Consider the following 15859-nt stretch of genomic DNA (forward strand, 5'->3'; position numbering starts at 1 on the left):
ATTCCAGTTCAGCTCTTTATTATCATGTTACAAAATGTGTGTTAAATGGGGTTATATGCGTGTTACGCCACCTGGTGGTTGGTCACGATAATGAAAACAATCCACATCTTAAGACATCCATATATCAACCAATAACGACTGGCACACCACTGTCCAATAAAAGATAAAGCATTGTATATTGTGTTATACATGGAATCGATGTGATTTTGAACGTATGAAGTGATGTTACGCACGATGTAAACCCAACAAGTTCATTTTACACACGACCTGACTGCAGTCAACGAGCACTTTCAGAAGATGTAACAGACTTTCCACTTTCCCTACATTTCTATTTCCATGAGACAGCAGCTTTTACTTACTTTGGTATCACAGGTAGAAATATATATATATATATATGTATTATGAAACCACATATGGGAGGTAGAGAATCAACATGGTAGGAATCTCCTAAAACAGGCAACAGGACGTATAAGACATCAACTATTTATCAATTTAGCCTTTACTTTTGACACAAGATTACTTTATTGTGGATAATACAGAATGATTAGCTTACAAACTGTTGCCGTGGAGTTAATGAGGATAATTAAAATAAATATATAATTAATAGATCATGAAAAAAAACCTACATACCCACTGAAAAGATCAAAACTTTGGGTGGTCGCTGATTTCCTCCGACAGACTGTTTGGGGCCTCGTTGATTCCTGGCTGAGGATCACAAGTGGTGATGGTGCTCTCTTCTTCTAATAACTGAGCAACAGTCTGCACGTGCTTGTGTGTGTAAAACATACACTTGTCATGGTGAGGCGGGGCAGCGGGCATCATAATGTGACCCGAGGCCACTCTCGCTGCAGCAGATCCTGTTTCCCCTGCAGAGACACCGGTCACATGGAGACAGAGCGTCGGCCGACAGACAGACAGACAGACAGCAGCTTGGAAACATCAGCTGGATGTTGTACAGAACATTTAATCCTGCTCAGGAAAACGTTGGCTTATGCGTCATTAAAAGCTGTTGTATTTCAAAGTGCTGTAAAACAAATATGGCTACAGACTGTTCTCAAACACTCCTGACATTTGCGCCATGTTGTGGTGACGTAGACCGCGTGGCCATGTGTGGCACAGCGCTGTCGCATTGCATCAACTTTTATTTGTGGATTTCTGTGGGGCGGAGGGGTGTTCAGAGATCTTCCGGAGGTGGACCGGTCCTAATTTAGTTCTTAGTCGACTGCAAGTCAGAAGAGTTATAAAAAGTAATATTAACAGCATTAAGAAATATAAAGACCAAAGTTCTTTAAGCCTAAAAAAGTGAGCCACCCTGCTTACCAAGAACTTATGTCTTTGTCAGTCATGTGTTTTCGTATGAAAAGTTCTGATTTACCCAGAATTCACAGCAAATTAGTCCTTCTGAGGAACTAACATTTAAATAGCTTTGACCACTACTGCTGTCTGAGTGAATTTAGCTTTAGCATGTTTAGCTTATTGTTTGGCCAGCAGTAGTTTCAGACTTGGGCTGGAAAAGGGGGGCAAGAGGGATATTTATCGTGTGTGTTTTTCTTTGCCGAAAAAAAAATAACATTTACAAAGAAAGACACGAGTGACTGAGATCATTCAGGGAAACTAAGCAAATAGATATTTTTACAATTGACTGGACTTCAAGAAAAAGTGATAAACTGCTGTATGTACAAATTCTATTACTGTACCAGTAATTTGTCACGTTCTACATTTCCATCTGACTTGTTGAATGTAGATTTGTACATCCAAACAGGCGGGTGATTGATGATGATGGGTTGTTTACATGGTGTAGCTGCACAATGGGAAAGCAAGTTACTCATTCTCATTCCAGACGGACTAGAAGACCGTGGCAGGAAATGAAGGGCCATTCATTCCTCACGGAGTATTTGTGAACATAATTTATTTACATCATACAATTTCTTCTGTATTGTTGGAAGATTACGCGCACTGCAGAATATAAATAAAGAGGTTTGTACAAACTTGCATAACTAAAGGGTAAAAAACTAAAACACACGCATGAAGCAGCTGGACCAAAAATGAAAATGAATAACCTACGACCACAGATCGCACTAAATCACCGCAGCACACGACAATACTCATTCACCCGCCGTCCACATCGACTCCCACAAACAAAACACCCGTGTCTGATACACAGTGTGCAACAAGCCAACACTCCCCAACGCTGTGAACTCCTCAACTCACATTAAAAATAGAAGAAAACATTCAATAGTGAAGTAAAAGATGAAAATATTAGTGGAGCTAAACCCTTCCAACGGCTACTTTGTCATAAAAACAACACACGGCATACACACTACTTTTTCTGGAAAACAAAACAAAACAAAACAAATCAAGAGAACAAATGTCAACAGCATCTGATAAACGGTCAGGTGATGTGTATCTCCATGAGACTTCAGTGGACGGTCCATTTTCCTGCCATCCAGATCCCGGGAACAGCATCTGCCCGAGATCACTGGAAACACAGAAAATGTCGAGCCATGTTGTGTTTCTGGAGGGAAGGAATACGAGCCGGCAGGAAAAGGCCGGCAACAACGTCTCTTCTTCGAAGTCTATCAGTACGTTTGAGTTGAGTGTCGCAGGTGGGCGAGACTCCGGCGGCACAGAGAAGCATTTCAGGTTGATAAAAATCTACCAGGCCACAAAGTCTGACAAGTCACGAGGATGGCCACAAAAAAAAACAAACTAAAACAAAGCAAAGATATCCATTTTGCTACTCAAGCCAGCAGAGAGCAAGCGTGGCCGAGTTGTCAGTCAGCCAACAGCAGGACGAGTCCCAGTCCCAACAGGCCCCGAGTGTCCGAGCCCTTTCCAAGGAGAGTTCAAGCGGGTTCAGGAGGATCACGAAAACAGACCGGGCAGCCACCCGTAGCAGTTTTTTTTCTCTTCAGTAATCTCCTTTAGTAACCTCCCATGACATATCCTCATATACAGTATTTCATTGTTCTATACAACCCTGCAAAAGTCAAACGTGTTAGATTCACACACAAACGAGTGAAAGCTGAAAATATGTGTGAACTTTCATGCACTGGGTGGAAAAGTCCTGAATGTGTAACAAAGAAGAAGAAGAAGAAAAAAAAAAAATCAGGTCCTTCAGGAAGAAGGTTGGGCTCAAGTCTGTATTTCAAAGCCGATCGCTCCAAGTATTCACAGTCAAACCGAGAGTCCTCTTCATATTCTCTGGATCTTGTCAGCAACAACTACGGGGTTCTCTTTGCGGATCTTGGCAGCAGCTTCTGCTTTGTAGTCGTACGGACAGTTGTGCTTATCGGAGTAACGGTGGAGTCCGCAGAACAGATTCCCACAGCGGCAGTCAAAACCTGGAGAGGCGGAGCAGAGGACAGACCGAGTCAAATCAGAAAGGAGGGCTCATAACCTCCTGGGAGGTACAACCTCCGATATACTGAAGTGAAAAGTTTGAGATCTGACGGGACACGTCACACAGAACCACAGCTTCCTGTTGCTTTTAAAAGGACTAGTATTGAGATATACGACTATTTTCACTTAAGAGATTTAACTGGTGGCTTTTAGCTGGAAATTCCTATTAAAATGTTTTTATGGCACCACAAAACAGGAACTAAATTCCAGGAAATCTGAAATCCATAAAAACCCTCCTCTTCCTGTTGTCTTTTTCTCTGCGGTAGATTTTATTGTTAATCAGCCAAAAATTACGTATATTCACTTCTCTGCTGTGGACATGAAAAATGTTTCTTGCTGTTCATTAGCTCTGGCGTGTCCAGAGTTCAAATGAAGCTGCTGTCCAGAGCGATGAGGCTGAAGAGTCGTGTCCAACCGCAGGAAACCTTCAGTCTGAAGATCCAAGCCGTCACTTCTTAGAAAACAGTGGCCCAAACCTGCACCGTCAGCAAACAGACTTCTTCCCATGTCGGTTATTTCTTACCTGTAAGGCCAACCTTCTTGCGACACATAAAGCAGCGGTTCTTCTTGGGCTTGGGGGGCTCCGGGGTTTTGGACTCTTCACTGCCAGCAGTGGAGGGATGGCAGGCTGAGACAGTGGGCTGACTCACCACTGGAGACACACATTCAGTCAGTCAAGTATCTCTGTTACTAACCTACACCGAGGTACTGCTCCACCTTCATTCAAAAACCAAGATTGGTAAAAACTGCGAATGGCAGTGGAGAAAATATTTAAATCAGGGATAAACAACTTTATAATGCAAAGTATATGTTGCAATACAGCACATTATCCAAGATTTGTACTTGAAATAACCTGATAGAAATGCTTGTTTTTGACCAAGTCTATGATTTAATGTCTGTCAAATCTAAATACTTTGATGTATCGATGGGCCGACTCTCTGAATCCAATAGTGCCATAAAGCATTTCTGCACACTCAAATAAAACCAGAAATATTAAAGTGAAAGACTATTCAGCAGTAACTACATACTTTTCATCTCATAGTAAAACAAAGCTGAAGCTTCACAATATTATTATCATCCCATGACTGTTATATTGCATTGTATTACAGAGCACAGGTGACCAAAACAACTCTGTAAATGTCATTAAATAATAGTGTGTGTGTGTGTGTGTGTGTGTGTGTGTGTGTGTGTGTGTGTGTGTGTGTGTGTGTGTGCGCCCACCTGGCTCAGTGAGCTCTACTTTGCTCCCTGATGCTCCTTTCTCCTCAGAGGAGAGACTCATCTCAGTCAGCTGTTGTGTTACAGAAATGGAAGTTGAAATCCCACTGTCGAGAAAAAAAAAGAGCACGAAAATAAATAAACCAAATAATTCAATTTCAGGACATTAAATTAATCAATTTCTATACTGGGTGTTGTTCAAAAACTTCAAATACAAGGCCTTTTTAGATACTAGATAGTACCGTCTCATCAAAGTATCTCAGTTTGGTACCCTGCCCTAAACATTCACATATATTCCACTTCCTTGACCTGTCAAAGAGACACTAGAGACGATCTTCATGAGTGGAAACTGTTTGATGGCACAAAGCTTGGAAATAATGACGTTTTGTAATGATTATAAAAATGGCATAGAAGGAAAAGCAATAAAGTACTGATGATTTAAAGAACTTAAATGTCCGGCATATTGTACACACAGTTTACCGTTTCAAAACCACCAGTTGAAAGTCTTTGTTTGAAGTGGGTGTAATTGGACCTCGGAGGGTCTCCTCACCTGAGAGCTTCGGCGGCAGCAGCATCAGCAGAGGCGGCGGCCTCAGCTGCCACCTCTGCAGCAGCAGCTGCAGCAGCTGCAGCATTATTCAAGGTGGCCTCTAACCTCTGGATGGCAGAGGCCTCGGCTGTGGGGCCACTGCTGCTGCCTGAGGGAGAAAATGTCAGCACATATCACAGTCAGACACTGAGGACAAAGGCAGTGCAGCTGCAGGCAGAGGTTGGGAGTCCACGCGGAAAGAAAAAACAAAACCGTGACAGCCACAGCAGGTCTCACCCCCAGCACTCAGAGAACCGACTCCTCCGTTGTTCTGTCTTGATAGGTGCTCCTTGTGGCACACGGAGCACATGCCGTTAGTCCGAGGGTTACCGTAGAAACCACAGCCGGTGGCACAGAGCATAGGAGCTGGGCTCTGATTGGTCTCCTGTGCCATAGCGACGTCTGCCACCTGGTGAGCTGACCTGGAGACAAAAACAAAGACACACACACAGTTAGCACAACTAACATACAGAGAAAAAAATCCAACCTGAGGAATTTATAAATACAGCTCAAGAAATGATTAGCGTTGGTGAGTGGAGACCCGCCGCACGAAGACAAATCCTCCACTCGAGGCCACTGAACAGGCGAATGTCAAAAAAAGAAAGGTTTAGTTGTTCCAAAACTTGTCGTAGGACTTATTGTGATGATTATCAATATGGGCTTAAGCAATTAGTCAACTGAAACAGTAAATGCTGTTACTCAAGCAAAAATGTGAAACAGTCTCATTTCAGCTTGATCTGCAGACATTTTGCTAAATCACTCTTAACCCTGGTCCAGCTTCCCTTACCATGCTCTGCCGTACTTTACCTCACGAGCTGGAAATTCCTAATAGGTTTAGTGACAGCTCATTACCACTATCATCCGGTAACACAAGCTTGCATCTGACTTTGGCTTGTTCAGCTGCAGAGCTACTCAACACAAGAAAGACAACATTGTATTCTCATTTACACACACGCTCCTCAAACAGCACTGGGAAAGAGCGTGAAGTCCCTGATCACCGCTGATAGAAGCCTCTCTCTCCTGTCAGCCGTTCCTCCGGTAGCTGAAGGAAAAAAGCTGACCTCCATCTTCCCTCAACCCTGTCACTCTCTGGCATTTTGGCTTCAGATCACCATAATCATGCAGTTTATGCCGTTGGCACTTTACAATACTTTTACGGGACAGAGTGGAATGTGTTAACAGCAGAAATCATTGAGTTGCTCACAAACTGAGCACCGATGGCCTGTTCACAGTCGTGTTAAGTTTTGGACTGCGGAAGGAAATTTCATTCTTGAACTTGAAATCAATATATGCGACAAAATAATCCCTAATGTAGGTCCACCTTTTGCCGTTTTTAGCTCTTTAGTCCACATTTATCAGTTTTCATCAGCAAGAGAGTCACAAGATTACTGTATGAGGCGAGGGGTGCAACATATCGCAGTTAAAGATGGTATTTGGTGTGAAAAGCAAGCAGCCTCTCTGCTCATAAAGACAGAGACTGATAAGACATTTAAGATACCGGTGTTTCCAAAACACTCAAGATTTGAAAACTTTACACTGTTACTACCCACGGTTTATAAACCCCAATCAGTCTTTAAAAACTTAAATAAGACTTATTTAAGTTTCACCACTACATCTAATTAGTATTTGGATCAGCATGGGTATCAACGCAATCATTTTACTGGTATGACTGGTTTAAATCTCAATTGTAAAACCTCCTGCGAGATATCAAATATCACAATATCTCAAATCTAAGACGATAACTAGTCTTATATTACGTTATGATAAAAATATCAATATAACACCCGGCGATATTTCAATGTTACCGGTTTGATTAATTTAAATCTCTCCTGTGTACTTATATTGTCACAAATAGGAATCTGGAGGCCTGTTGTACTCAAGAACAAAACACTGGCATAATTACAGCTTAAGCAGGAACACGGCCTCCTACTCAAGTCAAAGTTAGACAAGCGAACATAAAGTTGCATCAGGCTCGTGTTTTTAAAGGATCGTGTTTAGATATCCCATTCGAGGGCGGCATGGGCTGTTCACCGGCAGAACATGGGGAAGCCCCAAAAAAAGAAAGAAAGAAAGAAAGAAAGAAAGAAAGAAAGAAAGAAAGAAAGAAAGAAAGAAAGAAGTAGTCAAAACAACAAGATCATGTTCTGGTGAATTGTTCAATCAGGCACCGCTGCAACATGCAGCTTCAGTGTGGGAGCAGCTCCAGGCTCACATGGACCTGTGGAGGACGTGTTCCCACTGTCACTGGAGTGCAATGTGACACTGATCTCTCACACACACACACACACACACACACACACACGAGTTACCTCGGTACAGTAAGGCTGTGAGCGCATCTATTTATAGACAACCTCGGGAGTCTTGCGATCAGAGCTGGTGTCGTTGCCAAAGTTTGTGTCCCGGTCGGACGCGGGTTTGGCCGTCAAAGTTCATCACAACAGCTTCATCACAACAGCTTCATCACAACAGCTTCATCACAACAGCTTCATCACAACAGCTTCATCACAACACCTGTAGATGAAGTCGAGCACGTTCATCACCGAGACAAAAGACAGCGTCTCTCCTCGAGATCGACGCTTTGCATCTGTTCCTATTTCTACACTCACAAGCTGGCTGACATCATCCCGATGCTCTGCAACACAGCGTATACATAAATATACATATCTATAAATATACATATACATAAATATATACACATACTGGGCTATTTAAGGTGTTTTCAGTGGGTTCGTGACGTCGGTCCGACCCTCGGTGCTTCCTGCACACACCGGGCCACAGCTACAAATCCACTGAGTCATGCTAGCAAGCTAACCGCCTGCCGCTTTTCTGTCTCCCGCCGGTGCAGCCCGGTTCACCGGGGCGGCACGCGGGGATCGTGCCACGGCCGCTCTGCGACACACCGGTTAAAAAAAAACACCCGGAACTGAAGCTCCGGTTCCTCGCGCTCAGGTTGTTGTTTTTTTTACTCGAATCGCTCGCGTGCTACCGGGAGTTAGCCGCCGCGAGCTCGTGATACCGTTAGCATGCTCGAGGCTAGCTGACGCGGAAAACTTGTTTTTTTGTTTTGTTCCGAGAACAGAAGAAGTGTTTATCTTCACATGAAGTAAATAAAGACGTGGGTTTTTTTTTTTGTTACACTTGATTCTTCGGTAAATAAAAAGGAAAAACAAAGAACACTCTTAAGATGCGTGTTAGCCCGCAAGCTTCAGTAAACTCGCTGCTAACAGATTAACAGCCACTTTAAATAAAGACTCTTTATTTATAGGTCGTTTTCTGTGTTTAAATAACAAACTTATTACCGTCAATAATAATAATAAATAATAATAAAGTCCGATGTCTCAGCTGGACAAAAGTTTTTCAGCAGCACGTGCAAAGTTAAACGGAACATGTGTACGATGTTTGTTAATTAAATAAGTCGACAAAGACACCAACGTCGAGGCTCAATCCCGTTTATAAAACGAAGATTTTAAAATGAATGATTAAAGTATGTCACTGTTTACTGCCCGGACAACCTCCCTGTTAGCTGGTTGAACTCGTTAAACTCACCTGTCAAGAGAAACGGGGGTGGTTGTTGTTGTTGTTGTTGTTGTTGTTTTTTCTGGCGAGTTATTTTGACTTGTTTTTTTTCCGGATGAAGCAGGTTTTTAATCTCGGATCTGACAGACTAGGGCCGTCTAGGGACGTCGTGTTTGTTTTCAAGTCTTCACCCACAGACGTGCGGAGGCTTCTCTCCGCCTCGGAGCTGCTTTTGTTGACGTCCTCCGCCGCTGGTTTTTTTGGGGGCATCTGTTTTGTTTTACGTGGTGCGTTTGCGTCCTCTCTGTTTCCGGGTGACGTCACGGAAACTGTGACCCTGTGATTGGAAGGCAGAGTTGGTGTTTGAGTGAACACCAGAGATTAACACGCAGGTAGACTCGGTTATCGCGTTGTTCACAAATCTGTGTTTGTTTGTTTGTTTGTTGTTTGTGGCTCTAAGTAAAACAAAGTCGGAGCAGATACGCTGCTTTAAAATGACCCTCGTTGTGCTCCAGTTTCATCCAGGGTTTACCTGTGCCTTCAAGACTTTACATTGACTCGCTCTAACCTCGTGCCCATGATACATGTCAATTAAGTGAACTGTCCTCAAAGTACAGGAGCACCTGGCTGGATTACTGGACAAACCAAGGAGGACCAAGGGCCCGAGGTTAAGGCAGCCCCACAACACAATTAATGTGTTTGTCAGAAATACACAGGGCTCAGGTAAAGATGGGTTAGTACTGATCATCTTTTAAAAAACCTAATCATTTAGTATTATGTAGCCGTGTGGCAATACAGAGGTTGATCTGATTTGTAGTAATTCATTCTTTTCATTTGCCCCTACGCTGCAATGTTCTCTAAACAAAAACAAAAACTAATATGTGTATATATATATATGTGTGTGTATAGGGACAAGTGTACCATTGACTAATATTACGAGCCACATCATTTATAGCCTAAACTCATTTGCAATGCTCATCCTGAATATTGTGTCATTCTGTAGCTTAAAGACACACGAAAGAGACTTTAAATAGTAAACGGTCTGCACTTATAAAGCACTTTTGACTTGTTCACCTCAGTGGTCTCAAAGGGCTTTATAATTTCCCTTCCAGTCACTCATTCACACATCAATCGTGACAGAGCAACTCGGGGTTTCAGTATCTTGACCGAAGACGTTTGGGTATGTAGACGGGAGGACCAAGGGCCTGAATCACCAACCTTTAGGAAGTCTAAATAAATAAACACATCGCACATCAGAACATATCACAGTCCTGAATGAGTATCTTGTCAATAGCTAAGGGTTGACAAATATTATCATAATTCATTTGAGGTACAAAAGCTTATCACTTTGATAAAGACTGCATTTTTCTAAAATAATTATGTTTTATCTACCTTATTTCCTATATCTCATAAGTATTTGTAAATTGTATCATATTGTGTGGGCTTTTTTTTTTTTAATCTTATCTATGCTGCTGTGATGAGTAAATTTCCCCACTGTGGGATTAATAAAGTCAATCTATCTATCTATCTGAGAACAAATGTAATATTTTGTAATATTGTAATATTAGGCTTTTCATATTTACTTTTATTAATTGTTCTCAAACAGATTTAGCAATAGAAAATAAGACAAAGCACTTGGCTTTGAGGTCTTATGTGAGTGTGTACTCTACTGTATAAACTATTTAGGACAAGAGGAGGGGTCAGTCATCCCGAAGTCAAATTCTGGCCCAATTTATTGGACTACTGCTGATTAAAACGGTAATAAACTGCATGCAAGTTGGAGTTTATCATTTATAAACTGATCGTCATCTGATCTATTTTATTTTACTTACAGTTTATACATGTTATTTTTTATTTTATTTTATTTTTTTTACATGGAAAGAGCAATAAAGCGCTATACAGTGTGACCGAACGTAACCGGAAAAGGAAATGAACGAAAAGAAGCCACATCATGTGACCAAGGGTTGTCCAGGGAACGCATTTGAAACAGATGTGCTCGACCAATCAGAGAGCTCGGGGAATCCAGGGTTCAGCGAATCCGTTTGTAGCGAGCGAGGATTTAAATCAAGACGCTGAACCTTGTAACGATACTTTCTCCCATTCACCATTACGAGTCTTCCCCTGTTTGTTGAAGCAGCGCTCGTTTCAAAATGGCTCTTCGAGTGACCAGAGTAAGTACTTTCAGCATTTATTTATTATCCAGTTACTTAAGCCTGTAAAGCTATTTTAAAAGCAAATGTTTATCAAATTATTTTTCTTTTTAAAAATACCTGCCGTGTTAAATGCCCTCGTGCGGCGGTGTCTCGTGCGCCTGTTCCACAATGAAAGAATGCGACCAAATGCTCATTATCCTTCTTTTAATTAGCAGCATGCGACGTAACTTAATCCCTCTATTTATCTATTTTTGCAGAACCGCTTGGCTTCTACCAGGACGGACATCGCTGGAAAGGCCTGTTCGATGGCTGGGCCCACACAGAAACCTCGAGCGGCGCTGGGCGAAATCGGAAATATTGCAGCAAACAAAGAAGCACAGAAAAAGGTAATAAAGTGACCTTTTTTTTGTTATTATTATTATTATGAAATGTATCGAATTTAAAAGTTTCACCTTCAGCTGTAAATCATGAATGCACCGAATATAGTTCACTTCGGCATTCATGCCACGAGTAAAACCCTCAATACAAAATGGTTGGCAGCTGTTATTAAAGCATTTAAATTGGCTAAAATGTTTTTAAAAGACATGGAAATGCACAGGTTAATCGCACATGCTTGCATTTAAGTACAGGTACTGCTTGCAAGTCTGTCTATATACTCTTAATGGTTATATTGTCATGAAAGTTTGGCTGCTAAAGGTTAAATGGTGACAGAAAAAGCCTTGCATGTTCACCTCCAGTGGCATCTTTTAAAAATGATTTGTCTGACACTTGAAAACACTGTTTTTGTAATTAGTCCTGAAAAAATGAGTAAATTTGTACATTTTAACAAAGTGGTTCTAATGGGTTTTACCAAGTTTGAAAGTAACTGTGAAGTTGTCATTTCTGTTATTTAATCTGCCATAAGTGCTTGCTGATCTATTTTTCATGTTTAGACCGTCAAGACCGAGGCTATCAAGAAGATCCAGGTTACCACCAAAGCTGAACCAAAACCCAAAAATGTTGTTCCTGTTAAGCCTAAACCTGAGGTGCAGGTTGAGGTCCAGGTGAGTTGTACACCAACATCTCCTCCTCAAATCACTACTGGGTGCGGTGCGTCCGTTTGACATTTCCACTGCTCCAGGCTGTGCCAGAACCAGCTTCCCCCACTCCGATGGAGACTTCTGGCAGTGAGCCTGCCGACCTCTGTCAAGCGTTTTCAGACGTTATGCTTCACGCTGCGGTCAGAGACGTCGATGCAGATGACTATGACAACCCCATGCTCTGCAGTGAATATGTGAAGGACATCTACAAGTATCTCCGTCAGCTTGAGGCAAGCAAAGTTGACTTATTTAAAATGATGCAATCCCCCCCATACACACTTGGTTGTAACGCCGGTTCTTGTCTGTTCAGGTTGAGCAGAATGTCAGACCCAGTTATCTACAGGGTCAGGAGGTCACTGGTAACATGCGGGCCATTCTCATTGACTGGCTGGTGCAAGTGAACCTAAAGTTCCGTCTGCTGCAGGAGACGATGTACATGACTGTAGGAATCATTGATCGCTTCCTTCAGGTGAGTATATCTTGCTCTTTTGAAGACTCCCAGCCTTCCACTGATGGCCATCTCATGAACGCTTTGTGACTTTACATGTGATTGCACCTTCAACAGGACCACCCGGTCCCCAAGAAGCAGCTGCAGCTGGTCGGCGTGACAGCCATGTTCCTCGCTTCCAAATATGAAGAGATGTATCCCCCGGAGATCTCCGACTTCGCTTATGTGACAGACAAGGCCTACACCACTGCCCAGATCAGAGACATGGAGATGACGATTCTGCGGGCGCTCAAGTTCAAACTCGGCCGCCCTCTTCCCCTGCAGTTCCTCAGAAGGGCCTCAAAGATTTATGAGGTTTGTCGCAGCATCTTAGTCCAGCAGGAAATGCAATTTCAATGATGACTTTACAAGTTTTTGTGTAGCCATTTAGCTGTCAGTGACATTCATTTCTGACAAAACTTTTCTTAGGTAACTGCTGAGCAACACACACTGGCCAAATACCTCCTGGAGCTCACCATGGTCGACTACGAGATGGTTCATTTCCCGCCTTCCATGGTGGCAAGTGCTGCTTTGGCACTTGCCCTCAAGGCCTTAGATGCTGGCGAATGGGTGAGTGTGGCTTTGACATTTTAAGTTTCAACCCAATCTCTTATTCCAAACATTTTTATAGCTTAATTGATGCTGCATCTGAGGCCCCTGATGAGGTTAGATATGCAATTGCACAACATGTCCATATCTTTTTGGAAAGAATTGACCAACGCTACAAAGTGGGATGTTTAAGAAAAAAAATGGTTGTAATTGCTATTAAGGCATTTCTAAATTGAACCAGAAAGATGCTTGTGGTGTTTTTTTTTTTTTTTATTGTTTTTTTTTTTTATTGTTTTTTATAATGTGCACCAAACAATATCAGCCTGGTTAATCAGTAGCTCTGCTACACTTCTGCTTGTAGTTGTACAGTCATTGCTCAAAAGTGCAGATGATGGGCCGAGTAGAAAAATATGCTTCATGAGTTTTATTTGTCTAAACTCTCTTCAGGATGTGACACTGCAGCACTACATGGACTACGCAGCAGAGAGTTTGAGTCCTGTTATGGCCCACATTGCCAAGAATGTTGTCAAAGTGAATGACGGGCAGACCAAGCATATGGTAAGCTGACATGACACTTCTTCAGCCAGAAAGGCGCTGAATTATCTGTTGTAGCCCAAGGCACATAATCAAAACCCTAAACTAAAATTTACCAATGAAGTGTTCTGACTCTTGACGTGTATAATGCCTCTAACACCTCGTTGGTCCTCTTGCAGGCCATTAAAGGAAAGTACTCCACTTCCAAGCAGATGAGGATTGCCACCATCTCGCAGCTCAAATCTTCAGTGGTTAAAGATCTTGCAAAGCAGCTCAAACAGTGAGCCGACTTCTCTCTCTGGCGCTATGTGCCATTTGTACAGATGTAACTTACTTTTTTTTTTTTTTTTTAATGTGATTGACAAATCTGTGGGGTAAGGACCATGTTAGTAGTTTGAATTTTTAACCAAATTAAATGGTGTCTAATTGTTCTGGCCACTTTTCAAAGCATGCTCCAAGTTTTAATGTCCTATTGTCTTGACCCTGAAAGCCAGGCTTCCATAACCCACACAAATGTCAAGTGAGACTTCTTGATTTGTGAAAATGTGATTTGACCAAAATTACAGCATATGTACAATCAAGCATTTAAAGTCATTAATATGATTACAGTATGCACAGAGGTTGTAAATGTAAAACTTGTGGCATGATTTGAAAACAGCTGGACAGGTGACCCTTTTATTTTATACCTATTTAACTGTGTTCTTAATGTGTGACATGTACAGCAATACTTTTAAAATTATTTTACATTTTCTTTAATGTCTTGTTCTTGAAGCATCTATTAAATGGTTTTGACCAGAAAGTTGGTCCCTTGTAATGAATCTTGATCACCACTAGAGGCTGCTGTAGGACAGGATGAAAGTAGCTTTCAGGCCTCTGACTTAACTCTTTAAAGGCAGAGAGGTTTTCAGGTGGCAAAATGTTTCCCCTGACCAAAAATCCTTGATCCAGAGTGGAGCAAGTTTTGCAGTTTACCATGTTGTGCTTTTCTAGATGTCAATCCTGATCCCAATTATATTGATTACCTTATGCTTTGTCCTGATTGTAATTTTTTTTCTGAGCAAACCTTAATCATGTTAGACCTGTTATAACTATATAATTCCACTGTATTCAATGTTTTATCAAACTAATCTCAAACATTTAAGCCTAATAGCTCTGTAGCATTGTTTTCTACATTAGTTCCAATGGAGCTAATGTAATGTTAAAGATTAAGGGAAAATTAACTTGCTGCAGGTCTGTTGGTGTCGGTTGAACTCTCACTTGGGGCATCTCTTAGTTGTAATAAAACAATCGGGTACATTTGAAGGAATCCTCAATTTTTCACAGGTGCTGCGTTTCCCTATCTTGAATCAATGCTAATATTGGCTTCAAAAGACGAACCACTGTGGGCTCGTAATGCTGAGTTGCAAAGCAAAGAAGGAAAGCACCAGTGTTACCACTAGTAGCTAATTTCTTTGTGTACAATCAAGGAAAACTTAAATTGAATTCTGCTATTAATCTAATGTACACCCCTGAATTTCCTGTTGTCAAAGTGGCAGGAGCCTATTAAGATTTTTATTTTTTTATTTTCAGCAATTAGGTTTTGATTTATTTAGTTGGTGTTCTCAGCAAAAAAAAACATTTAGAATCTTGCTATTTGATTTATAAATGCTTTTCCAGAACTATACTTTTTGAAAACTTTAGTTGTGACTCTGTTATAGTCTCTAATACTTGATACATGCGGCTCTCATGTAAGGTGCAGATGCTTAAGTTTCTTGCAATTTCAATTACATCACATCAAGTCCAGAAGTAGTTAAAGCTAATGGACAGGGCAGAGAGGGAGCTATTATCACTTTAACCCTTTCATAGCTGAAACCCTGGGGGAACCAGCACCAGCCTCCCTCATCCATCCTCCCACCCTCGGGGGGGGGGGATGTCCACAGAGCTTTGTTGTACTGAACCACCTGCTGTCTGCATGACATGTATCGCTGTGTACATCATCAGGATCCTTAAAGGACTGTTGGATGACAGCTTGACTACATCTGTTGCTGTATAGACTGAGACCAGAAATCAACTGCTGCTGACAAGGGAAAACATTATTTGGCACATTGGGAGTTTGGGTTTATTGTAGTTCATGCGCAAAGTGAAATGGGGAGTAAGCTCCACATAAAAGTCTTGAGGTCAAAACAGCCAAACAGTGTTGGTTTAAGAAGTTGTGTAATATAAAAACTATTCGATACAGCACTCATCTGAGATCCCAAGCATCTGTTACCTGACAATGACATATAGGCAGTAATGCTGACACCTTAAGAGCACATCGCTTTCATCCATCCACTTTTGAACCTTCTGTTTTTTT

The 15859-nt window shown here is 41.7% G+C and overlaps 2 protein-coding genes across 5 annotated transcripts; one reads left to right on the forward strand and one right to left on the reverse strand.

The window, feature by feature from the left end:
* Positions 1 to 1892: 1892 nt before the first annotated feature.
* LOC138205328 (AN1-type zinc finger protein 5-like) lies at positions 1893 to 8841 on the reverse strand. 2 transcript variants are annotated; one of them, XM_069161262.1, is made up of 6 exons: positions 8756 to 8841; positions 5447 to 5631; positions 5171 to 5318; positions 4624 to 4727; positions 3926 to 4054; positions 1893 to 3344 (listed from the first exon to the last, which is right to left on the reverse strand). In XM_069161262.1, exons 2-6 carry the CDS (start codon positions 5601 to 5603, stop codon positions 3196 to 3198), a joined length of 687 nt encoding a protein of 228 aa, XP_069017363.1. In that variant the 5' UTR covers positions 5604 to 5631; positions 8756 to 8841; the 3' UTR covers positions 1893 to 3195. The 2 variants fall into 2 exon arrangements, with proteins under 2 accessions (XP_069017363.1, XP_069017373.1); XM_069161272.1 differs by lacking the exon at positions 3926 to 4054.
* ccnb1 (cyclin B1) lies at positions 7991 to 14856 on the forward strand. 3 transcript variants are annotated; one of them, XM_069161239.1, is made up of 12 exons: positions 7991 to 8158; positions 9338 to 9458; positions 10412 to 10483; positions 10608 to 10896; positions 11136 to 11264; positions 11811 to 11921; positions 11999 to 12187; positions 12268 to 12426; positions 12523 to 12759; positions 12874 to 13014; positions 13441 to 13551; positions 13707 to 14856. In XM_069161239.1, exons 4-12 carry the CDS (start codon positions 10876 to 10878, stop codon positions 13809 to 13811), a joined length of 1203 nt encoding a protein of 400 aa, XP_069017340.1. In that variant the 5' UTR covers positions 7991 to 8158; positions 9338 to 9458; positions 10412 to 10483; positions 10608 to 10875; the 3' UTR covers positions 13812 to 14856. The 3 variants fall into 3 exon arrangements, with proteins under 3 accessions (XP_069017340.1, XP_069017330.1, XP_069017350.1); XM_069161229.1 differs by lacking the exon at positions 7991 to 8158 and having other exon boundaries at positions 9017 to 9448; positions 9838 to 10483; XM_069161249.1 differs by lacking the exon at positions 7991 to 8158 and having other exon boundaries at positions 9017 to 9448.
* Positions 14857 to 15859: the final 1003 nt, after the last annotated feature.

Source organism: Embiotoca jacksoni, unplaced genomic scaffold (genome assembly GCF_022577435.1).
Source record: "Embiotoca jacksoni isolate LCO1_2020_lvr unplaced genomic scaffold, fEmbJac1.0.p SCAF_10, whole genome shotgun sequence".
NCBI lineage: Eukaryota > Metazoa > Chordata > Actinopteri > Embiotocidae > Embiotoca > Embiotoca jacksoni.